We start from the raw sequence: 27,433 nt of genomic DNA on the forward strand, positions 1-27,433 counted from the left end.
TTACTGTTAACTGTTAGATGCACATCACTTCTTAATTTAGTATTTTTACAATCGATTTCAGTATTATAGCTGAAAGTGTTTTTGCACATTTTTGTAGTCTAGAATTAAAGCATTAAACAAAAAAAAAAAAAAAAAAAACACCCTGCAAACAGTAACTTTTAGAGAGAAAACTATATATAAACAAGATATTTAAGCAATATGATTTTCACTTTCACCAAAATGTAACTAATGGCATAAAAAACAGACTACCTTTCTAAGCTGTAAAAACGTGTACTACTCCATTTTTAATTGTTTATATATACTCTAAATATATCTAACTTTCTGTACTTTATATTTGCATTATCAATAATAAAAGAAAATAGATCTTTTATATATAACACAGGTTTCTACAGAAATTGACTATCTGCTTAGTAAGGATTATTAAGAACAGCATATACATTAGGGTCTATCTATATATGTAAATATATAGGTAGACCCTAAGGAGGCCTCCGTAGCTGAGTGGTCAGGAGCGGGAGAGCAGTAGCGCACGCTCTTTGAGTAGGCCAGGGTTCAAGCCCCCGACTGCTAAATATGGTCAAGCTGCCGACCTACACTGGACCAGCATGGCAGATTATGGTCCATTTCCTTCGACATGAATTTTTGAGGAGGCTTTGATCCTGCTGTGGGTTGTTAATTGCTGCAGTTTTTATATATGTAAATATTCATCAATATGATTTTATTAGCTCATTTTATTTATAATTTAAGTTGTGATCTAAACTCTTTGAATTTTATGAAATATGAACGCTAACCAAAGGTTCCTTCTATAGAAAAATTTGATTTATTAGCTACTTACAACAACCGAAAGAAAATTTATCCAATTGTCACTTTCACTTTGCATTCTGAAGTTCACATGAATTGTTTATTGCCATCAATATCTTTTATAAGTGCTTCACACAGTGAAGCTGAATTAAGTTCTTTGCCAAGAAAATCTGTCAAATGAAATAAAACTCATAAATACTTTTTCATGAGTGATTTTAACAATCATATCAGAACCTGCACAAATCTATATAATAAATTATAGTTAGCAATGCATGACATCAATTCCAAGTGCATTGCTGAAAACGAAAGTTAAGTTAAGGTTTAATAACAGTATGCTGCTATTATTACTCAGAAAGGTACCAAGTGTTCCATGCAAAAAAAAAAAAATGGAGCACCCCAGAGTATTCTTCAATTTTATGTCAGAGAAAAATTTGTTAAAAAAAATCAATCAAATGATTACTGGATATCTAGTATCTACCTGTTTTGAGTTTACTTATGTATAATATCAACATTCTCACTTATATCATTAGAGAAAAAAATCTAAGTTCGTAGCATTTTATTGTCGGCAAAGGTTATATATGATTCTCAAAAACTTACAGAAATCTTATGAAAATCTCTTGAAATTTCAGAAATTTTCAAGAGGCTGTAATCATCATGTTGCACACCACCCTCTAAAGAGTATCTGGACTTCCATTTTCAGAGTCCACTGGACCTCCCCAATAAAAAAGTAACACAGACTAAGGTGTCACTTTTAGTGTATATTAGCGTTGTGACAATAAAGGCATTGTGAGCCATACAAGTAAGTTGTTCCCTTCATGGCACATAGGGCTGTACCAAATGATTTCAAAAGAGATATTATTGTCAGATGCTAAATTGCTGGCTTGTCAATTCGTGCAATTGTGGACAGCCTACAATATCATGGTGCCTGCATGGAGGGGGGGGGGACATTGGGTCCCATTAGGGGCCCAGCGGCCAAATGACCAGAGGAACAACAGTAACACGACACTACACATATACAAGAACCATATACCTTTAAACCTCTGGCATTAACAGTGTTCTGTTTCGCACCTACAATGTATACTACGCGGAGATGGGGGAAACCCCTGGTGCCACTTAACACTAAACACACAAACACCACCACTGACCGGCAATGCATAGGAAAACCAATACAGCTCACTCCAGGCAACCCTCTGGTCATGTGCCTTTGTGGTCTCTGAAAGGTAGCATAATAATTCCATCACACATTCCTGCAAAATATCACTTAGGGGTTTAATGCTTCAACAGAACTTGAAGTCTCTGTACAAACATGCTCCGTTATTATGGAGTCCACAGTCTCAGACATAAGCTAACAGGAGCCATAATAAGCAGTCATGCCTTTAATGGTGCAATGAATGTTATAATTCGTTCACAGAGTAGTGGAAATCAGTCCTAAAGTGACAAATTTTATTAATCCAAAATGTTAAAATTAGATGGGCTGGTATGGAGGATGCCTGGAGAATGTTTGCTGCCAGAGTTCACAGTGTCAACAATGAAGTTTGGAGTCATGACATTAGTTGAGGCATATGATGCAAGAAAGCAAGCTTATACAGCATCAGTCCAAAAAAAAACCCTTGCCCATTCCACCCATCCGGTCACTCCAAATGTTTGTCTAGTTCAGCCTTAAATTTATTTAAGCTATTAACTTCCACAACAACAGATGGAAGTCTGTTCCAGCAATCAACTATCTGCAGGCTAAAAGCACACTTCTGCACATCTATTCTACAACTATCTTTCCTCAATTTGAATCTATGCTCCTCAGGTTCTTAATCTGAGCAAGAGGAAAAATCCCATCAGCACTGAGCCTGCTCAAACCATTCAAGGCCTTATACACCTCAATCGGATCACCTTGCAAGTGCCTAGTCTCCAAAGGCTGCAATTTGCAGAAGTCTGACATGGAGCTATTTCTCATAGTATGGCCTAGGACATTTGATGTTTGTGTGTTTGAATAGCTCTTTAGTACAGACCTATATTGTTTCAAAACAAAAATGCCCTATGTTATACTAAGAGTGCTGTTCAAATATACTGGTGCATGCTACTGGTCTTGTGTTGTGCTAATTGTTCACACTGGGGAAGAAAATCTTGTTAATAAAATATAAGTATAAAAAGAAAAAAGGCATTTTTTTGAGTTTTTATTATATATTATCACCTCATACGGATAGTGTGGTTACACAAATAGTGTAATATTGCTTATACAGACATTGTCTGGCAAATACATGTTAAGCAGACAATGTCTTGTTAACAATAGGGACTGCAATACCAGCATTTCATACTATTTTTCAGTATGAAAATATTGATATTTTTGTTAGTAAAATAATCAGTATTTCAATATTTTGGCTTTCTAACCTTAGATTCCAGAACTAAAGGTCAATTTTTCAATTTAGATATGCATAAACACAAACTGTTTCAATTTGTTCAAGTTGCTTGCAACAATGACTAAACAGTGTAACAATGTCTTGCATAAAGCCTAATGTAACCAGCCCTGAATGATGAGATTTCCAACAATCAGGGCTAAAGACATCTCATGGTCAATTAATGAACAATAAACAGCTTCCCAAATTTTGAGTTCAAAAGTTGTCTGTGAGGTGTCAAAGAAACACATATAATACACATAATAGTTAGTATAGCATCAAGTGCTATTCGATTCGAAATAAGCTCTCTGCTGTGGGCATGACGTTTGTACATTCATGGACATGAATGTACAAAAGTTGGAATTTATTAGCACACTAGCTATTTAGGCCATATTGTGCCTTCCATATGATGTTTGCAAAAGGATCCAGCTGAAAAGATATACTCATATGCATATATCTTTATTTTGCTTTGGCAGATTAAATCTGATTATAATAGGAAAAAGTCATACAAGAGGAAAACTTCTGCAATGTTCTACCTTCTAACATTTCTTTTATAATCAAAGTGCCATAGATATTATAGAAAGAAGTGAATGCTCTGTACTGTTCCTGTTTCCTTTCTCAATCTGAATTCATGCCCCCTCACTTCCATGACTATAGTTCAAGCTAAATTTGAAGGAGTTTGTTGTTACTTTGGTCCTTCCACATCTGTTGTTATTTTTAGTTTGGCTGTGTTGTATTATCAGCTGTAGTATCAATTAGTGTTGTGGCAATTTTAGCAGCAAGAAATGTACATTTATTTTCTGTAATTCCAGTATAGCCAGGAGTCCAACATATTCTGATGGTTTGTGTTCTCTCCAGTTGACTGACAGCAGTCTATTTTTTTTTAGCATGGGATGCAAAGGGATGGTTTCAGTTTGTAAAGCTTGAAAAGCACTTAATAAATCTGCATATATAATGTACAGCAAGGAAGTGATAATTGAAAAATCTGATATGGCAACTTGTATAGAATACAGCTCAGTAGTGCATACACTACATTGTATTGAAAGCTGATGGAGCTGTTTGTATATATTTCTATGTGGGTATCCAGCCACATGATCAGCACACAACTGCTTAAGGTTTCATTTTGAAAGCTTATATTATCCTAAAGCTAAGAGTGTTCATATATATCTTTGTACAATTGAACTGGTGGGAGGGAATCTGTGGGAGTCAAGTTGGATTCTATCTTGTCAAAATTTAGCTGTCAGAAATTTAACGGGTTTCAGAGACATATGCCAGATGGTTTGTTTTTTGTTGGCTTATTTCTAAACAGGTTTTCCCATTTCAGATTGTAGAGTATTTCGCATACTGAACTACTTTTCATTTTGGCAGAGTAAGTGAAGGTTCATTAGCTTCTAAAAACAGGCTTTGAATCAGTGATGTGTGGAAGGCACCTAGATATGATGAATGCGATTAAGCCATCTCAGAATCATATATCATGAAGCATAATCAATTTATGATCTTATTTATACTGATCAGCACTACATGTTATGGATGATATGGCTTTGAGGGATATTTAGTTTCTTCAGACAACTGAACCATGGAATTTTTTATAGGTTCCAAGAAGTTAAATATTATACCAAGAAATCTGATTCTCGAAGCAAAGGAAATCAGATGGTTTCCAAGCCTTAGTTCAGGTTCAGGATGTAAACTGCATTTTCTACAAAAATGAATTCCTGTTTTATGTACAGAGGTTTAATAGCCATTATTTCTGTTTCATGCTTCTATTTTATTTATTGCACCCTGTATCTATCGCTCAATCATGCACATATTTTGTGAGTGACAGGAGATACTTAGATCATCCACAACAAATAAGTGTCTACATAACTGGTATATTTTTTGTCACTGAACCGATTCAAATAATGGCAAATGGAGTGGCTAACAAACTTAATGAGTATTTTGCAGCTACATTTACACATGGAGTTATTCAGGAACGGGAAGAATACCAGAGGTTTAAATAGCGATGGTAGCGAGTTAAATGATTTTTTAATAACTGAGAGCAAAGTGGAGGAGAATTTGTTGAAGGTAAATATAAAAAAGGCACCAGGGGTGGATAGGATCTATCCAGTTATATTAAAGAAGGTGGCAAAGTAAGAAAGCAAACCCTTGGCCATAATTATGAGAGCTTCCTTGGACACACAGGAGGTACCCATGACTGGAGATGAGAACATGTGACCCCAATTCACAAAGGAGGATGAAAGGCTGTTAGTTTAACTTCTGTTCTGGGAAAATTAATGGAGGCACTGTTTAAAGAAGCACTGAAAGATCACCTAGACATTGTCGGACCAATTTGATTGGATACTATGATGTGGTCACAAAAATACTGGATGCAAAAATTTAATTTTGATATCATATATTTGGATTTTAGGAAAGCTTTTCATATTATTACACATGGAGGTCTACTGTACAAATTAGATCAGTATGGGATTAAGGGCTAAATGCTGCTATGGATAAAGAGATGGTTGAGTGGGAGAAGACAGGGTAGTTATCAATGGACACAGGTCTTCGTGCACTAATTTTATTAGCGGAGTCTCCCAGGATTCAGTGTTGGATCCATTGTGTTTTCTGTATTTATTAATGACATTGATGAAGTTATATCAGGCTTAATGTCTAAATTTGCAGATGATATGATGCCAAATGATGGTTGGCTGGGTTGTCAATGACACTAATGACAGTATGCTGCCATAGTTTTGCATAAACTAAGAAATTAAAAGAAATGACTGCTATTTTTCCCTTATTCAAGGTTCAAGATTACATGAAGGACATCTTCATAATTGAAAATACCATCTGTTATATAAGCCCCTACACATGTACCTGATACCATTAACCCATTTGGCTCACATCTGGTGAGTATGGGCTTGACACACCCAGGTCCTGAGCTGCAGATCATCATCATTCTCTTTCTTGGCGATTCCCCTCTACATCTGACTGACTAACTGTAAAATTTTTTTTTACCTGACAGAGAGAGAGAGAATTTTTTTTTGGCTGGTGCCTCGTAAGCCTCAGATTTTCTTGCACCCTATGGATAATATTAATAATAAAAAAATAATAATGTGTATATAAACCATCTTCCTCAGACTTAGCATTAGCATTAGTAGAGGCATTTGATGCAAGAAAGCAAGCTTATGCAGCATCAGCCAAAAAAAAAAAAAAAAACCACTTCCACTTCACCCCTCTGTTCGTTCAAAATACCTGTCCAGCTGAGCCTTAAACTTATTTAGGCTATCAACCTCCACCACAAGGGATGGAAGTCTGTTCCACCAACCAACCACCCGCTGGCTAAAGGCAAATTTCCGCACGTCTATCCTACATCTGTCTTTCCTCAATTTGAATTTATACCCTCTCAAGTGATTTTTCTGAGCTAGAGGAAGAATCCCATCAGCATTGAGCATGCTTAAACCATTCAAGGCTTTATACACCTCTATCAGATCACCTCGCTGGTGCCTAGTCTCCAGACACTGTAATTTGCAAAACTTAAGCCTTTCTTCTCAATATACAATACTCTAGGAGTGGCCTGATCGTTGTCTTGTACAATGGGATAACCACCTCCCTATCCCTGCTAGCAAAATTCCTATATATCATTGACAAGACTATGACTTGCCCTGGCAGGCTATCTATACTGTCAGCAAACATATTTGATTGCACAATTACTGGTAGGTCTTTTTCACTTTCCACTACCCTGAGTGTAATACCACATAGTTGGTACGTTTCTCTTCAGTTATTTCTACCCATATGCAGTACTTTTGCATTTGTCAATTAGCATTAGCATTAGTAGAGGCATTTGATGCAAGAAAGCAAGCTTATGCAGCATCAGCCAAAAAAAAAAAAAAAAACCACTTCCACTTCACCCCTCTGTTCGTTCAAAATACATGTCCAGCTGAGTCTTAAATTTATTTAGGCTATCAACTTCCACGACAAGGGATGGAAGTCTGTTCCACCAACCAACCACCCGCTGGCTAAAGGCAAATTTCCGCACATCTATCCTATATCTGTCTTTCCTCAATTTGAATTTATGCCCTCTCAGGTGATTATTCTGAGCAAGAGGAAGAATGCCATCAGCATTGAGCATGCTCAAACCTTTCAAGGCTTTATACACCTCTATCAGATCACCTCGCTGGTGCCTAGTCTCCAGACAATGTAATTTGCAAAACTTAAGCCTTTCTTTGTAAGAGCACCCCTTTGTTCCATTCACTAATCTTGTTGCCCTTCTCTGTACTCGTTCCAGCAGCTCTACACCCTTCTTGAAATGAGGCCTCCAGACCAGTATACAGCACTTTAGGTGTGGCTGACCATTGCCTTATACAAGGGAATAATCACCTCCTTATCCCTGCTAGAAAAATTCCTATATATCATTGACAATACACCTTGAGCTACTCTTGCAGCCCGTCTGCACTGCTCAGAGAACTTCATATCTGCCTGCACAACCACCCCCAGGTCCCTTTCATTCTCTACCACTGTCAGTGTAGTACCACAGAGTTGATACGTTGCTCTGGGGTTGCTGTTTCCCATGTGTAGTACTTTACATTTGTCAATGTTAAACTTCATTTGCCACATCTCAGCCCATCTGCTCAACCTTTCCAGATCCTGTTGCGGCAGCATAGTGTCAGTAGTGTCCTTGACAACCCTGCCTACCTTTGTATCGTCTGCAAACTTCGACATTAAGCGTGATATACCATCATCAATATCATTTATAAATACAGAAAACAATAATGGACCCAACACTGAGCCCTGAGGGACTCCACTAATAACATTAGTCCACGACGAGCAGTGTCCATTGATTACCACTCTCTGTCTTCTCCCCCTCAGCCACCCCTTTACCCACAGCAGCAATTTGCCTCCAATGTTACACTGCTCCAATTTGTGCAGCAGTCTTCCATGTGCAACAGTATCAAAAGCCTTTCTAAGATCCAAATATATAACATCAAAGTTATTCCCTGCATCCAGTTCCTTTGTGACTGCATCATAGTATCCAATCAAATTGGTCAGGCAAGACTTCCCCTTAACAAAACCATGCTGTGTCCGAGCTATAACTGAAGTCTTGTCTAAATGATCCTGCAGTGCTTCTTTAACTAGTGCCTCCATTAATTTTCCTGGAACAGAAGTTAAACTCACAGGTCTATAATTGCTTGTGTCAGCTTTTGATCCTCCTTTGTGAATTGGGGTCACATTTGCACATCTCCAGTCTATGGGTACCTCCCCTGAGTCCAAGGAAGCTCTCATAATTATGGCTAAGGGTTTGCTTACTTCCTTTGCTGCCTCCTTTAATATAACTGGATAGATCCCATCCACCCCAGGTGCCTTTCTTGTGTTTATCTTCAACAGTTTCTCCTCCACTTTACTCTCAGTTATTACAAGATTCTCTAGCTTACTGCCAGAGTTGAATACACCTCTGGCATTCCCCTCGCTGAATAAATCCTCGTGTGTGAATGTCGATGGAAAATATTCATTTAGTTTGTTAGCTACCTGAGCAGGATCATCAACAGTTGACCCATCGATATCAAGTGGACCAATCTGATTCATCCCCTTCCTTCTAGAGTTTACATAAGTAAAGAACTCTTTGCTGTTTTTCTTTGCATCCCTTGCCAAAGATTTCTCGTAATCTGCCTTCGCCTGCCTAATCTCCTTGGTAACTTGGTTACAGATCAACTTGTATCTATCATAGGCTTTTGTGTCATGTGTTAATTTGTATGTATACCATGCATGTTTCTTCTCTACCATATGCCTCATTAGTTCATCTGACATCCATTTAGGCCTAAACCTTGAACAATATTTCTTAGTTGGTATGTAAAGCCTAGTAGTTCCCAAGATAAGTTCTTTGAATGCTTCCCATTTTGCATTTGCTGTTGGTAACATCATCAGTTGGTCCCACTGTATAGAATTTAAATACTGTCTCAGTCCATCGTAGTTACCTTTACAAAAGCAATAACCCTTCCCTTTACCCCTAATGGTAGTTACCTCTTTGAGTAAATCCCACTTCAGCACACTGTGATCACTGCCACCTAGTGGTTCATTTATCTGCAGATTCTTAATGCATGAAGAATCACTGCTGATAATCAAATCAAGAGTATTCCTCCCTCTAGTTGGCTCCCGAACATGCTGATGTAGAAAACAATCATCCAATAAATCCACAAAAGCCTTGCTAGTGTGAGTGACCAGCCCCCAAATTCCAGTCAATATCTGTGAAATTAAAATCTCCCATTATAAGACTCTCTGATTTACTGGCCCACTATTTCCCTGTACAGTTTCTTATTATACTCATCAGAGTCGTTAGACCTATAGCACACTCCTACTCTCAATTTTGATCTCCCAATGCTTATGTCACACCAAACTGACTCAACACTGCACTGTCCAGCGATGTCTACTGGCTTCACTTCCTAGGATTTTATGTATTTCTTAACTAATAGCATAACCCCTCCTCCCTTCCTATCCAGTCTATCCTTTCTGTAGATGTTGTACTCCCCGAATTCCAGTTCTACATTCCTTATATCTGTGTGACACCACGTCTCTGATATCCCAACAATATCTGCCTTTGATGTTTTGAGCAATACCTCAAATTCATCAAATTTATTTACTAAACTCCTAGCATTGGTGTACACGCAAGTATACATGGACCTATTTCTATTCTTAGCTACCCTAACACAACCCATGTGTTTACTTGTACCGCAATGACTCCCAGCAGTCTCTGAAATATCCTGCATCTTGTTTTTCAGGCTTCTGCTCATTCCAATAGAAGCAGTGCAAGAATCTCTTTCACCTCTGCCAGTAGCTACTGTTAATCTATTCGTCTTTGTCTCCCCCCAAGCTAGCAGTTTTCCGACCCACCTAACAATGCCTCGATAGCATCAGCAAATATTCTTGCACCGTTTCTATTTAATTGTATCCCATCCCTGTAGAAGCAATCTCTCCTGTTAACAAGTACAGTCCAGGCTGATAAAAATTCTACCCCTTGAGCCTTGCACAATCTTTCCAGGGCCGAATTGATCGACAAGGCTCTCATCATATACTCCCTCCTATCGTGTCTGGGCAGAATTGCAGACACTTTCAAAGTCAACCCTATTTCACGGCTTTTTTTCAACCGTGACCTGTACTTGTTAAGCAATTCTGCTGGTCTCCTACTCTTGATATCATTAGTGCCAACGTGTAACTATATCACCTTTTGTGCCCTTAAAAGATGATATCTGCTCTACAACGTCATCAACCTTTGCCCCTGGCAGACATACCCTGGTCCTGTTCCACCTATCCTTTTTACAAAGGATGTTCCCCGTTTCCCTGACAATAGAGTCACCAACAACTACTAGTTCCTTTGGGACCAGTGCATTCTGCCTTGGGGGTTGTCGCTGTGTTGTGCGATGACCAAGTGCAAGCTCTGGCATTGATGTGGGCAGCTGAGAGCTTGATGGGCCCCTCAATTTAGTTCCATCGAGGGCATCCACCCTGTCCTTCAAGCTCTCATATAGGCCCATAAGAACGCTGAGTTGTTGCCCGATTTCGATACACTCCTTGCATCGCGCGCACACACACAAAAACATCCCCCATGGCAATATCATGTCCCGTACCTGAATGCTCCACAAACATCATGCAAGCTGTGCATTTTAAAAGGCTGTGATTCAGAAGGCAACTGCCCCCCTTAGTTCTCCCCTGAGCCACAGCACTTCCATTAGCTTGAGCCTTTTGTTTTGCTGCTCTGGTCTGAATCATGATTTCTTTTAATTTAAATAAAATTTCAATTTCAGTTTATAACCCTAACTTATCTCCCAAGACAGTTATAACGGGATATATATTTTTTTTAGTGTCAAGTATTAATTATCTCCGAGTTCCCTTTATATAACTCCCGTATCGGTTATGTATTAATTAATTATATTACGTTTGTAATCTGAGTCAGTATATGTATTTAGTTAAAATACAATTTAAATGCCAACGAAGTTCAACAAGTTTAATAGATTTTACCGATCACTGAAAATATTATAACCTATACTATACTAACGCTATCTAGGTTCGATATATAACGATCGTATGACAAAGACAAAGGCGGGAAGTTACGAACGGTGAATCTATGGACACTTAAGTATTAATTAACTTTCAAATCTCGCTGTCTCAATTCAGAATAAACTAACGATCCTTACTAGGTCTATAAGCTACTTACAAAAAATAATTTGATGTAAAAAATATTCAATAAGCGGCTAAATATGGCTAAAAAAACTTCTCGTTCAGCGGAGTTGCGACTTGTAACACGTGGATACCCTTACCGATACTTTTATGCAATTGCAAGGCCGAGTAAAGAATAAATACACCAAATTAATCAGAAAATCACAAAATAATGCTATACTACTAAATTTAAATGTTAAACTTCAATGTTAAACATCGGTTGCCACTTCTCAGCCCATTTGCCCAACTTATCTAGATCCAGGTGGAGTAGCATACTGTGTTTACTGTCGTTAACAGCCCTGCCTTTGTCCACGATGCGCAATGAACACTGCACTTTGTCCACGAAACGCAGTGTCCACTTTATCGTATCCCACTCAACCATAACTTTATCCATTGTAGCAACTTACCCTTAATGCCATACTTCTCCAATTTGTACAGCAGTCTTCCATGTGCAACAGTATCAAAAGCTTTTCTGATTTTCAAGTATATGATATCAAAATTATTTGTGACATTCAGTTACTTTGTGACCACATCACAGTATCCAATCAAATTGGTCAGACAAAACATCCTTTTAACAAATCCATGCTGTGTCATAACTATGACTGCAGTCTTGTCTAGATGATCCTGCAATGCTTCTTTAACCAGTTACTCCATTATTTTCGCAGATCACAAGTTAAACTAACAGGTCTATAGTTAGTTGTGTCACCTTTTGAACCCTCTTTGTGAATTGCTGCTACATTTGCACACCTCTAGTCCATGGGGATCTCCCCTGAGTCCAAGGAAGCTCTCATAATTATGGCTAAGCATTTGCTTACTTCCCTTGTTGTCTCCTTTAATATAACTGGATAGATCTCATCCACCCCAGGTGCCTTCTTTATGTTTAACTTCAACAATTTCTCCTCCACTTTGCTCTCAGTTATGACAAAATCACTTAGCTCCCTGTTAGAGTTTGATAAACTTCTGGAATTCTCCTCATTGAATAACTCCTCATGTGTGAATGTACATGCAAAATACTCATTCAGTTTATCAGCTACATGTGCATGATCATCAATAGTCGACCCATCTATGATAAGTTGTCCAATCTGATTCATCCCTTTCCTTCTAGATTTTACATAAGAAAAGAACTGTTTGTCTTTGCATCCTTTGTCAAAGATTTCTCGTAATCTGCCCTCACCTGCCTAACCTCCTTTGTGACTTGATTAAAGACAGGCTTATATCTGCCATAGGCTTTTGTGCCACCTGATTCTTTATATGCATCCCATACATTTTTCTCCTCTGCCACAAGCTTCATTATTTCATCTGACATCCATTTAGGCCTGAACCCTGAACAGTATTTCTTATTTGGAATGAAAAGCCTAGTAGCTTCCAAGATTAAGTCCCTGAAGGCTTCCCATTTAGAATTCAATGTTGGTAACCTCATCAGTTGATCCCACTGTACAGAATTTAAAAACTGTCTGAGACCCCCGTGGTCACCTTTATGAATGCAAAAGCCATTCTCTTTAGGCTCGATGGCAGTTACATCTTTAAGTAATTGCCACATCAGTACATTGTGATCACTGTCACCCAGTGGCTCCGTTATCTGCAAATACTTAATGCATGAATAATCACTGCTGATAATCCGATCAAGAGTATTACTCTCTCTGGTTGCCTCTCAATCATGGTGCTGTAGAAAACAGTCATCCAATAAATCCAAAAAATGTCTTGCTAGTGTGCGAGTGACCAATCCACAAGTTCCAGTCATTATCTGGAAAGTCAAAATCCCCCATTATAAGACATTCTGAATTACTGGCCCACTATTTCTCTGCACAATTGCTCATTACATTCATTAGATTCATTAGGCCTATAACACACACCTACTCTTATTTTTCCTTTCCCAGTTCTTATGTCACACCAAACTAACTCAACATTGCACTGTCCACCACTGTCAACTGGATGCACTTCCTTAAATTTAGTTTCTTAACTAACAGTATAACCCTTCCTATCCATGCTTTCTGTACATATTGCACTCCCCAAATTCCAATTCTGCTTATATCTGTGTGACAATACATCTCTGATATCCCAACAATATCTGCCTTTAATGTCTTGACTAGCACTTCAAGCTCATCAAATTTATTAACTATACTCCTAGTATTGGTGTACATGCAAGTATACATGCACTCGTTTCTACTCTTAGTTACTCTTAACATAGCCCATGTACTTATTTGTTCCACTAAGACTCCCAACAGTCCTGGAAATCTCCATTGTCTTGCTTTCCATGCTTGTGTTCATTCTAACTTAAAACTTTCTTTGTTCCTCTCACCAATCTTGTTTCCTTTCTCTGTACTCATTCTAGAAACTCTACATCCCTCCTAAAATGAGGCCTCCAGACCTGTATACAGTACTCAAGGTGGGGGGCCTGACCATTGCCTTATACAAAGGGTAATCACTTCCTTGTTTCTGCTAGAAAGATTTCTATATATAATTGACAAAACTCTGACCTGCTCTGGCAGCCCGTCTGCACTGCTGTTGTTATTTGGTTTTTAGGAGCATTAGCAACTAAGGCCATATTGCTCTGGGATATGCGGTGGTCATTCCCTGACCTTTCCGCATCCTCCGTATTTGGTGGTGACAGGCTCGAACCCCGGTCTAATCAAGAAGAGTGTGCTACGCACTGCTGCTCCTTCCCACCTGGCTACGGAGGCACCTCCGTCTGCACTGCTCAGAGAACTTCATATCTGACTGCACAATTACCCATAGGTCTTTTTCATTCTCCACCTCCCTGAGTCTAGTACTACCCAGCTGGTAAGTTTCTTTTGGGTTACTGCTACCCATATGGAGTACTTTGCCTTTGTCAACGTTAAACTTCAGTTGCCACTTCTCAGCCCATCTTCCTAACTATTCTAGATCCTGTTGCAGTAGCATACTGTGTGTACTGTCATTCAAAATCCTGCCGACTTGGACATTAAGCCTGATCTACCTTCATCAATATCACTAATAAATACACAAAACAACAATGGATCCAGCACCGAACCCCGGGGGACTCCGCTAATAACATTTGTCCACATGGAGCAGTGTCCATTTATTACCACTCTCTGCTGGCTCCCACTCAACCATCCCTTTAACACGCATGAGAGGCGACTAGAATACTGGTGTAGAATAACACACATTGCAGTAAGATGTTCAGAAGATGGTGAGAAGAAATTTCCATAGTGCCACACCATAAAGAAGGTTATCAGCCACTGTTAGATGTTGGTTTTTCTCATGGCAGCCCTATAAAATTAAGTTCACCCTAACGACTGTCATGTAAGTAGGGCAGAATATAGCAGGGCAGTAAGAGTCACCTAGGCATCAATAGGCAAAGGGTATGAGAGGCCATGAGCAGTGAGAGCCAGTTGTATTTGGATATTTGTGGGTGGAGGACCAATATCGGGATACAGGACAATTTATTAGAGAAGGGAACTAGCTAAAACATGGGGTAGGGGTATAGGTCATGACAAAAGGAACAAAATAATCAAGGCATTCGTGGTGGAGCAGTAACAATAGATGGGTAACAACCTTCGAAAGGGTGGCATCATCAAAACAAGAGGAGATACTAGTTTATATCAGTTGGTTGTTGTGGTGATATTGGGACATTATTATTTTAGTAATTCAGTTATTCTAGTTGCATCAAGTTGTGCTGAATGCCTCTTTTGTTTCAATAAGTTTTTTTCCTAGTCAGCAGCAAATGGCTAGTTGAATTGTTAGTTGTTGCCTCTATACTGCACATAGGGGACAGGAGTAGAGAACACGAGACTAGGTCTCTTGTTCTTCATAGTCGTGTGTTCATGTATGTATGCATAAACTGATGGTTATTGGCCAATTAGTTGCCCAAATTTTGGTTGGCCAATTTTGATTTGAAGGAGCCATGGCCTGTCAAGAAATGTAACATTAGTACTAGGTTGGAACCACTTCCTGATTTTGGGGTTTACATAAGTTTCATTTGGAATAAACATAACTTATGTAAGGAAGTTATGGCACCCTTAGTCCCAATGTTTCAGTATATATGCTAAATATTTGTTAGTGCATTCATTATGCTTCCTTTTCCCTTTTTTGAAATCAGTCTTAAGCCTATGGAGATGGAAACCAAGTCCACAAAATATGGTCATAATTTTCAACTTCCAAAATGAAAGTTGAAAATTATGAATTTTAAAAACTGATGGAAACTGGCACATCACATTCTTCAATATATCTCGGAGTAACATCCTCAGACATCAATTCGAGGTAAGCTGGACTGAACAGCTACACTGAGATTTTCTGACATTGGAATGACATTTAAGAGAACAAGAAAATTGCTTTAATCAAGTCAGAAGAGAGAAATACGAACATATTTTCCACACAAATGAGCATAACACATACCTAAACTTATCAGTTTGCTTGGCCTGTTTAAGATTGATTTCACCAGTAGTTATTTTTCTTGCAGATATCATTAATTTCTCTTCTTTCAAAACTTATTTTGGATCACAAACTGGATTCAGGTATGAAGCAATGCCAATCACTAGTGACTGCTTGTATTTTCAATTTGCTAACTTTGAAAAGTGCCTATATGACTTTTCTCAACACTTCTAACCTCTTCTTTAAAGAGATATGTCAGAGCTAAACACTTTTCTACCAGTTTACTTAAACATTTATCCAAAGTCAGCCAATGCATGTACACATGCTTTAAAATAATTTTTTACTTCAGTAGCATGTATCAATCAAAATTGTTTAAATCCATCTTTCCTTTTAGCACTTCCTTCTAGATAGTAAATGTTCACTAAGAGGGGCATTATCAAGGTCATTCAGAAGAAGATACCTATATCACCTTCCAGTGCTGACACTGAGAGCAAGCTATTTTTTTTTTTTTTTTTTTTGAAGGAAACCACCACAATGGGATATAGATGGGAATCACTTTGATTACTGTCATCTACAGCAAATGGGAAAAAAAACAAAGGACATTTTTTAGAGCCATCACTCCTCTTCTTTCCCTCTCTGTGCAAGTTGGGATAAAGCTGGAATCACTTTGTTTATCACCACTTACAGCAATAATAATAATAATAAAAAAAAAGCACATTTTTTTAGAGCCATCATTACCTCTTCTTTCCCTCTCTGTGGAAGTTCACCAACAATACCTACTATTTGAGTTCTTCCAGAACCATAATTTTTTTGCTATTTCATTATCAGGAAGTATATTTCTGAATGATGTACTTGCGTGAGTAGAACAAATAGAACAAAAATAATATTCTCTGATAGACAATGTGAATAAGCATTCAGCACATATAATGGTATCATCCATCATATGTGCAATGCTACATCTATTTTTTTCATTCATTTCTATATGGTGCAAATTGTCTTTATGATTACTTATTTGCAAAGAGCTGATTACATGTTTTCTGCCACTTGAAATTAAAAAATCATATTTACATAAAAAGCAAATGCATAATTTTTTCCATATTATACAACAATAAATGGATCTTCTGATATTTTACACTGTACTTATTAGGTATCTCACTGAAGGATGTTGTTAATTATACTGCACCAGAACAATGTGCCACACATTTCAAGTTCCACATATGTCAATGCAACACAGACCATAACATGTAATTGCCAATTTTTTATTTTTTTTTTTTTAAAGCAGAAATATGCAAATTTTTTAAAAAATTCTGAATTTAACACAGTTTTACTATTTTCCTACACAAAAGTCAGACAAAAACCATGTTACAATGGTGAGATGAAGGACGGATCAAAAAAGGCATATTCTCCATCATAAATCAAGACAGTTGGAAAGGACGTGGGTTAGAAATTCCAATAAGATATAAGGGCAATAGAAATAAGATGCCAAAGAACGATTAGTGCCTCTTTGAAAAGGTGAGGTCTGATGTAATGCATAAAAGAAAAACCACAAAATTTTCATTTGGGATCAAGAGAGAGATCTATAATTTATTCTCTGAAATGTTCTGATGAATATGCAGGTTCACTTCTGTATTAATATTCTATTTTCTTCACTTTGTGTTCCTCTGTCTTATTATTTAAAAAGTGCACAAAGTTATCTGGATATATTAAATAAAATTTATAAAATAAGGAAAAATGCACTTTCCTTTTTCCTAATTTGTGGAAAATACTTACTTAATACAAAATGGATGTTACTACCAAAATCAGTATAGGATAGTTATGGCAACAGTTAACACATTATGATACAAATTCCTCTCTTAAGTTTAAATTTGCAGGCCTACATTATTAAGTGTAAAATTTTTTCTGAAATTGTTTATGGGTCATAAGCATTAATTAAGTACAGTAAAGTATTTCAATATAACCCCAGAGAAAAAAAAAAAAAATAATAATAATAACAAAAATGTCTCCCCTAAACAGTATTACAAACTTGTGTCATAAAAGAGAAAAACCAACACAGATCAACTTTAATGTAATTGCATCAAAAGTAGATCATCAAAATTTAAATCTTTTGCATTCTTTAGATTTTAAGGTGGGTAATTAGCATTAGCAGAGGCACATGATTCAAGAAAGCAAGCTTATATAGCATCAGCCAAAAAAAAAAAAAAAAAAAAAACCTTTATTTCAGCCAAACAAATGTTTGTCAAGTTCTGCCTTGAATCTATTTAAGCTATCAACTTCTACAACAACAACAGATGGAAGTTTGTTCCAGCAATCAACCACCCGCTGGCTAAAGGCAAACTTCCACACATCTATCCTACAACTGTCTTTCCTCAATTTGAATTTATGCTCTCTCAGGCGATTATTCTGAGAAAGAGGAAGAATCCCATCAGAATTGAGCATGCTCAAACCATTCAAGGCTTATACACCTCAATCAGATCACCTTGCAGGTGCCTAGTCTCCAGACACTGTAATTTGCAAAACTTAAGTCTTTCTTCATAAGAGCAACCCTTTGTTCCATTCACTAATCTTGTTGCCCTTCTCTGTACTAGCATTAGCATTAGTAGAGGCATTTGATGCAAGAAAGCAAGCTTATGCAGCATCAGCCAAAAAAAAAAAAATAAATAAAAAATAACCACTTCCACTTCACCCCTCTGTTCGTTCAAAATACCTGTCCGGCTGAGCCTTAAACTTATTCAGGCCATCAACTTCCACGACAAGGGATGGAAGTCTGTTCCACCAACAAACCACCCGCTGGATAAAGGCAAATTTCCTCACGTCTATCCTACATCTGTTCCAACAGCTGTAGGATAGATGTGAGGAAATGTAAGAAGCTCTACATCCTTCTTAAAATGAGGCCTCCAGACCCATATACAGTACTCAAGATGTGGTGTGACCATTGCCTTATACAAGGGGATAATCACCTCCTTATCCCTGCTAGAAAAATTCCTGTATATCATTGACAAGACACCACGAGCTACTCTTGCAAACCATCTGCACTGCTCTGAAAACATCATATCTGCCTGCACAATTACCCCCAGGTCCTTTTCATTATCTACCACTGTCAGTGTGGTACCAAAGAGTTGATACGTTACTCTAGGATTACTGCTTCCCATATGTAGTAGTTTACATTTGTCAATTTTAAACTGCATTTGCCACCTCTCGACCCATCTGCTCAACTCTTCTAGATCCTGTTGCAGCAGTGTACTGTCATTAGTGTCATTAACAACCATGCCAACCTTCGTATCATTTGCAAACTTGGACATAAAGCCTGATATACCATCATCAATATCATTTATAAATACAGAAAACAACAATGGACCTAACACTGAACCCCGAGGGACTCTACTAATAACATTAGTCCACAAAGCGCAGTGTCCATTGATTACTACTCTGTCTTCTCCCGCTCAACCACCCCTTTATTCATAGCAGCAATTTGCCTCCAATGCCACACTGCTCCAATTTCTGCAACAGTCTTCCATGTGCAACAGTATCAAAGGCTTTTCTAAGATCCAAATATATGATATCAAAGTTATTCTTTGCATCCAGTTCCTTTGTGACTACATCATAGTATCCAATCAAATTAGTCAGACAAGATTTCCCCTTAACAAACCCATGCTGCGTCCAAGCTATAACTGAAGTCTTGTCTAGATGATCCTGCAATGCTTCTTTAACCAATGCCTCTATTAATTTCCCTGGAACAGAAGTTAAACTAACAGGTCAGTAATTACCTGTTCTCCCTTTGATCCTCCTTTGTGGATTGGAGTCACATTTGCACTTCTCCAGTTCATGGGTACCTCCCCTGGGTCCAGGGAAGCTCTCATAATTATGGCTAAGGGTTTGCTTGCTTCCTTTGCCACCTCCTTTAATATAACTGGATAGATCCCATCCACCCCAGGTGCCTTTCTTGTGTTTATCTTCAACAATTTCTCCTCCACTTTACTCTCAGTTATTACAAGATTATCTAGCTTACGGCCAGAGTTGAATATACCTCTGGCATACCCCTCCCTGAATAACTCCTCATGTGTGAATGTCGATGCAAAATATTCATTTAGTTTGTTAGCTACCTGAGCAGGATCATCAACAATTGAACCATTGATATCAAGTGGACCAATCTGATTCATCACCTTCCTTCTAGAGTTTACATAAGTAAAGAACTCTGCTGTTTTTCTTTGCATCTCTTGCCAAAGTTTTCTTATTACTTGGATATAAAGCCTGATATACCATCATCAATATCTTATATATTACGTAATATAATTAATTATTACGTAATTATATTATATTACGTAATTAATATATTACGTAATATAATTAATTAATAAATTAATAGAATCATGACTCAGACCAGAGCAGCAAAGCAAAAGGCTCAAGCTAATGGAAGCGCTGTGGCTCAGAGCAGAACTGAGGGGGGCAGTTGTCCTCTGACTCACAGCCTTATAAAATGCACTGTTTGCTTGATGTTTGCAGAGCAATCGGCTACTGGACATGATACTGCCAAGGGGGATGTCTTTGTGTGTGCGCGATGCAAGGAGTGTATCGATATCAGGCAACAACTCGGCGTTCTTGTGGGCCTATATGAGAGCTTGAAGGACAGGGTGGATGCCCTCGAAGAAACTAAATTGAGGGGCCCATCAAGCTCTCAGCTGCCCACATCAACGCCAGAGCTTGCACTTGGGCATCGCGTGACACAGAGACAACCCCCAAGGCAGAATGCGCTGGTCCCGAAGGAACTAGTAGTTGTTGGTGACTCTATTGTCAGGGAAACGGGGAACATGCTTTGTAAAAAACATAGGTGGAACAGGACCAGGGTATGTCTGCCAGGGGCAAAGGTTGATGACGTTGTAGAGCGAATATCATCTTTTAAGGGCACAAAAGGTGATATAGTTGTACACGTTGGCACTAACGATATTAAGAGTAGGAGACCGGTTTGTTGTTGTTATTTGGTTTTTAGGAGCATTAGCAACTAAGGCCATATTGCTCCGGGATATGCGGTGGTCATTCCCTGAATGACCTTTCCGCATCCTCCGTATTTGGTGGTGACGGGCTCGAACCCCGGTCTAATCAAGAAGCGTATGCTACGCACTGCTGCTCCTTCCCACCTGGCTACAGAGGCGCCAGTAGGAGACCGGCAGAATTACTTAACAAGTGCAGGTCACTGTTGAACAAAAGCCGAGAATTAGGGTTGAATTTGAAAGTGTCTGCAATTCTGCCCAGACACGATAGGAGGGAGTATATGATGAGAGCCTTGTCGATCAATTTGGCCCTGGAAGGATTGTGCAAGGCTCAAGGGGTAGAATTTTTTTCAGCCTGGACTGTACTTGTTAACAGGAGAGATTGCTTCTACAGGGATGGGATACACTTAAATAGAAAGGGTGCAAGAATATTTGCTGATGCTATCGAGGCAGTGTTAGGTGGGTCGGAAAACTGCTAGCTTGGGGGGAGACAAAGACCAATAGATTGACAGTAGCCACTGGCAGAGGTGAAAGAGATTCTTGCACTGCTTCTATTAGAATGAGCAGAAGCCTGAAAAACAAGATGCATGGTATTTCAGAGACTGCTGGGAGCCATTGCGGTACAAGTAAACACATGGGTTGTGTTAGGGTAGCTAAGAATAGAAACAGGTGCAGGTATACTTGCGTGTACACCAATGCTAGGAGTTTAGTAAATAAATTTGATGAATTTGAGGTATTGCTCAAAACATCAAAGGCAGATATTGTTGGGATATCAGAGACGTGGTGTCACACAGATATAAGGGATGCAGAAATGCAATTTGGGGAGTACAACGTCTACAGAAAGGATAGGCAGGATAGGAAGGGGGGAGGGGTTATGCTATTAGTTAAGAAACACATAAAAACCAAGGAAGTGAAGCCAGTCGACATCGCTGGACAGTGCAGTGTTGAGTCAGTTTGGTGTGACATAAGCATTGGGAGATCAAAATTGAGAGTAGGAGTGTGCTATAGGCCTAATGACTCTGATGAGTATAATAAGGAACTGTACAGGGAAATAGAGTGGGCCAGTAAATCAGAGAGTCTTATAATGGGAGATTTTAATTTCCCAGATATTGACTGGAATTTGGGGGCTGGTTACTCACACACTAGCAGGGCTTTTGTGGATTTATTGGATGATTGTTTATTACATCAGCATGTTCGGGAGGCAACTAGAGGGAGTGGAGAATGAAAGGGACTTGGGGGTGATTGTGCAGGCAGATATGAAGTTCTCTGAGCAGTGCAGATGGGCTGCAAGAATAGCTCATTGAGTATTGTCAATGATATACAGGAATTTTTCCAGCAGGGATAAGGAGGTGATTATTCCATTGTATAAGGCAATGATCAGGCCACACGTAGAGTACTGTATACAGGTCTGGAGGCCTCATTTCAAGAAGGATGTAGAGCTGCTGGAACGAGTATAGAGAAGGGCAACAAGATTAGTGAATGGAACAAAGGGGTGCTCTTACGAAGAAAGGCTTAAGTTTTGCAAATTACAGTGTCTGGAGACTAGGCACCAGCGAGGTGATCTGATAAAGGTGTATAAAGCCTTGAATGGTTTAAGCATGCTCAATGCTGATGGGATTCTTCTTCTAGCTCAGAGAAATCACCTGAGAGGGCATAAATTCAAATTGAGGAAAGACAGATGTAGGATAGACGTGCGGAAATTTGCCTTTAGCCAGCGGGTGGTTGGTTGGTGGAACAGACTGCCATCCCTTGTGGTGGAGGTTGATAGTCTAAATAAGTTTAAGGCTCAGCTGGACAGGTATTTTGAACGAACAGAGGGGTGAAGTGGAAGTGGTTTTTTTTTTTTTTTTTTTTTTGGCTGATGCTGCATAAGCTTGCTTTCTTGCATCAAATGCCTCTACTAATGCTAATGCTAATGCCTTTGCCTGCCTAACCTCCTTTGTAACTTGGTTACAGACCAGCTTATATCTATCATAGGCTTCTGTGTCACATGCTAATTTATATGTATCCCATGCATTTTTCATCTCTGTCACATGTCTAATTAGTTCATCTGGCATCCATTTAGGCCATTAGGTCCATACCCAAGGTAATCAACAGAGTAAAATCCAGTCTAATATTCACCATACAAGGCCTTGCACCATCTTGCAAAAGGCATCACACAGTAGGTACTGTACCAGATTTTCTGAAAGAAATAACATTTGGTGAGTATTCCAAACCAATTTCCAATTTAACCCATTTGTGACTATTTTCTATAACAATATCTCAAAGAGTAAGCATTCAAAATCAATCCTCACACAGTTCAGAAATATCCAATCCTAGGAGAGGTAATTCTAATCTCTACAGAAACTTTAGGTTGTACTGTGAGATTTCATTATTCAAAACTTAACGCACAAAGGATATATAAAATTTGTTTCACTTTGAACACCACAATTTTATACAAATAATTTATGTTTATTTTATATAAATAATTAAGAAAGTTCAAATTTATTTCTATATTGTTACCTTTCATTAATGAATGGGGAGGTTTGGAGCCACCATAAGCAAGAACTTCTTTTCTGTACTGCATACCGGCATGCCTACTAAATGGGTCATCTTTAAAAAACTGCTGCCAAATCCATGATGCCACTGCACGACACATAACGTAAGAATAATATTTGGCACCATATCCAACCAGATGACCAAATCTAAGCTGCCAGGCCTCAAAACAGAAGTTTGATTAAAAATAAATTATATAAATTGTCACAAATCTTAATTACAACACTTACTTTGACTTACAATAAAAACTATAGAAAACAAGTGTTACACTATACATATAAAAATAATGGATTTCCTACTATGGAAGAACTTTTTTTTGTTGTGGAAAAGTGGATTGGAATGTACCTTAGTTACGTACACTGAGTGGACAAAAAATCATGGGATACTTAACTAGTAACGGGCAGGCCCGCCTTTTGCCAGGATAAGGGCAGTCACATGGCGAGGCATTGAATCCACTAGTTCACGAAAGCGTTCCACAGGTATTTCCATCCATGCTTTCTGCACCGCTGTCCATAATTCTGTCACATTCCTGGGTTGAGGATCCAAAGTGCAAATGGACCTTTCCGCTGCATCCTAAAGATGCTCCACAGGTTTCATGTCCGGTGAACAGGGAAATCATTCCACGGTGGTAAAATCTGCAGAATGCTTTTTGAACCATGTTCTAGTCACCACGGCTCTGTGGGGGGGGGGATCATTGTCCTGCTGGAAGAGTCCATTGCCCTGTGGGTGCACGATGACCATTAAGGGATGCAGATGGTCTGCAAGGATGGACATGGTCCCAACATGTGCCAGTTGTATACGCCTGAGACCATTACCGACCGTCCACCTGCGTGAACAGTTCCTTGTTGACATGATGGGTGCATAGCGTCGTGCTGTTTCCGCTCGAAATAACTGGAAATGGAACTCATCGGATCAGCAGACCCGTCTCCAATCATCCAAGGTCCAGTGCCATGGTGTTAGCAATGGGACTTTGGTGGGTCGGCAGCTCCCATAACCTATTGCGGCTAATGATCGCCTGATGGTTTTGGTAGAGACGTTTCTGGCACCTCCCTCATTGAAGTCTGCAGTGATTTGTGCCACTGTCATTCTCCGGTTGGCTGAAACAATGCAAGACAGATGTCAACAGCCATGTTCATCCACCACCTTTCTCCGCCCACAGAACTGTCCACAATGAGATGCTATTCCAGAAATGGCATATTCCTGATACACTCTTGATACTGTTGAATAGGGATAGTGCAATTTTTGTACCACCTCCTCAACAGAGTGACCCATGCGTCGAGCACCCACTATCATCCCTCTTTTAAAATCAGTTAACTCTGACTTTTATCCATACTGACATCAAATTACCGTCTACACAAATGCAGTGTACCTATATACTTGCCAAGCAGTGGGTTCATCCACTAGCAATTGCCCAGGAACCAGGTATCCCATGAATTCTGTCCTTTCAGTATATAACACTACTCTCATTGGTTTTTGATGTTTGTAAACTAATAGCCATTTTTAACTGTTTTTTAATGTGATTTCAGAAATTTTTTTTTTGTTTTTTTCTACTGCGTATGTAAATTTTTTCACAAATCACTTAAGTTGATGTTGTGAGTTGAATTATTGAAAGTATCAAGGTTAGGAGTAAATGCTGGAAATTTGCAAACTAAATCTTCACATGCTGGCAACACTGCCTTCAGTCATTTGTTTCTTGACCTTGAGAACTCCAAGCAGCAGTGTTTATTAGCATGAGCCCAGTTTATTTTTGAGATTATCATGACAAACTTGTGCTGAAAAGTGAGTAGTACGTCCTCACACAAGTGTCTGAAGAATCCAAAGTTATTTTGATATCTTTGTGGAAGTTATAAAGTCCTCAAGCAAAGATATCGCAGAATAATAAAAAAAAAATTGTGATTTGTGCTTATTTTGGAGTGAAACTTGGTGACCAAGATAAACAAAGACATTTTGAAAAAATGGTTAAGAGAAGGCTCATTTGCAATTCCCATGATTTTACGAGAGCCTACAAAACTCAACGATCTGGTAAGAGATTTAAATTTGCCAAAGAAATCTGCAGGACTCCTTGGTATTAGAGTCAAGTCAAAAACTTTTCTAGCACATTGGATGTTTTTCTCATAGTACAGACACAGAAAACAAGAACTAGTCTCCTATTTTTCTGAGAATTATTTGATGGTTTTTTGCAGTAACATAAATGACTTAATAAATTATTTAGATATTAGTTGCCATGCTAAACAATGCTGACTTTTTATTGACTCATCAAAGAGCAGTCTCAAAGGTGTGTTGCTCCACAATGGAAATAAATATGGGTCAGTTCCAATGACTCACTCTGTCCATTTGAAAGAATGCATACGAGAACATGGTTGGTTGGTTGGAGTGACTGACTATACAGTGATAGACATGTTACCTGGACAGCAATCTGGTTCATAAACAACTGGTGGACCCCAAATGGTCCTCTTTCCATCAGACTGGGGTTGATGAAACAGTTTGTGAAAACTTTACCTCAGGAAGATCCCTGCTTCAACTACCTGTTTCCAATCGCTCATTCAAGAGAAGCTAAAACGATATTTTTGTTGGACCTCAAATTCGCAAACTGATGAGGGACTGATATTTTGAAGGAACTATGAATAAAAGAGAAAAACAGGCAGGGATTAGCTTCAGGTCTGTTGTTGAGAACTTAGGGAACAGCAAAGATACAGACTACAAGAATATAGCTGAAAATATGTTAGCAAACTTCAAGAAACTGAGCTGCAACAAGAGTCAAGGTACATTTTTTACCTCCCAAGTCGGCTACTTCCTAGAATAAAATCTAGGAAGTGTTAGTGAAGAGCAGGGTGAGAGGCTTCACCAGGACATCAAAGACATAGAAATGAGGTACCAGGAGAGGTGGAATGTCAATATAATGGCTGACTATTGCTCGATGCAAAAGAAGGACAATAAAGTATTGTCCTTCTTTAGACTAACCCAATTCATTGGGTTAGTCTGTTGCTTATGTTTACTTCCTTAGAGGAGGTGGTATAAATTAACAGCTTTAAGGAAGTTGAAAACATCTGTGAAGTCATCTCTATCATTCAAGAGGCCGTTAGGGTAATGGTGTGATGTGTTCTATAAATATCTTTGAAGGCTTGTTTGCATTCATTTGCATATGTAGGACAATGATGCAAGAAAGCAAGCTTACATCAACTTACACAGTGACAGATGGAAGTTGATATTCCCATGACTTCGGAGCCTACAAAACTCAATGATTTGGTAAGAGATTTAAATTTGCCAAGGAATCTGCAGAACTCCTCGGTTCTAGAGTCAAATCAAAAGTTTTCTAGCACATTGGATGTTTTTCTTATAATACAGACACAGATGACCTGTCCAGATGCTGCAATTTTCAGAACTTAAGCATTTATAAGCAAGAGCAACCTTTTGTTACCCTCAATCTTGCCCTTCTCTGTACTCATTCTAGCAACTCCACATCCTTTCTAAAATGAGGCCTCCAGACCTGTATGCAGTACTTAAGGTGTGGTCTCACCATTGCCTTATACAAAGGGATAATCACCTCCTTATCCCTGCTAGCAATATTCCCATATACCACTGAACTGCTCTGGAATCCTTTCTGCACTACTCAGAAATCTTCATATCTGACTGCACAATTACCTCCAGATCTTTTTCATTCTCCACTACTCTGAGTGTAGTACTACACAGTTGGTACATTTCTCTGGGGTTACTGCTACTGCCCACATGCAGTACTTTGCATTTGTCAATGTTCAACTTCAGTTGCCACTTCTCAGCCAATCTGCTCAACTTTTCCAGTTTCTGTTGCAGTAGCACACTATCCTTACTGTCATTAACAACCTTACCAACCTTCATATCGTCAGCAAACTTCGACATTCAGCCTGATATACCTTCATCAATATCACTGATAAATACAGAAAATAACAATGGGCCCAACATGGACCCCTGGGGGATGCCACTAATAACATTAGTCCACAAAGAGCAGAGTCCATTGATTACCACTCTGTCTTCTCCCAGTCAACCATCCTTTATCCATAGCAGCAACTTGCCCTTAATGCCATACTGCTCCAATTTGTACAGCAACCTTTTATGTGCAAAAGTATCAAAAACTTTACTGAAATCCAAGAATGTGATATCAAAATTAGTTTTTGCATCCAGTTCCTTTATGACCACATCATAATATCCAATAAAACTTGT

At 38.7% G+C, this 27,433-nt stretch overlaps 1 protein-coding gene across 3 annotated transcripts in view; it reads right to left on the reverse strand.

Annotated features, from left to right (window-relative positions):
• Positions 1-798: 798 nt before the first annotated feature.
• The window catches only part of LOC150091130 (mitochondrial intermediate peptidase), a 323,378-nt gene continuing 296,743 nt past the window's right edge, over positions 799-27,433 (reverse strand). For 2 of the 3 annotated variants that reach the window (XM_090382159.1, XM_090382176.1), the window contains exons 14-15: positions 23,204-23,399; positions 799-968 (exon numbers count right to left, since the gene is read on the reverse strand). In XM_090382159.1, the coding sequence (XP_090238285.1) occupies positions 886-968; positions 23,204-23,399 (279 nt within the window). In that variant the 3' untranslated portion in view covers positions 799-885. The remainder of the gene's footprint in view (positions 969-23,203; positions 23,400-27,433) is intronic. The other variant, XM_090382168.1, reaches the window with a different exon arrangement.

This window comes from Mastigoproctus giganteus, chromosome 1 (genome assembly GCF_048544385.1).
Source record: "Mastigoproctus giganteus isolate SK-2022 chromosome 1, ASM4854438v1, whole genome shotgun sequence".
In the NCBI taxonomy this organism is placed as follows: Eukaryota; Metazoa; Arthropoda; class Arachnida; order Uropygi; family Thelyphonidae; genus Mastigoproctus; species Mastigoproctus giganteus.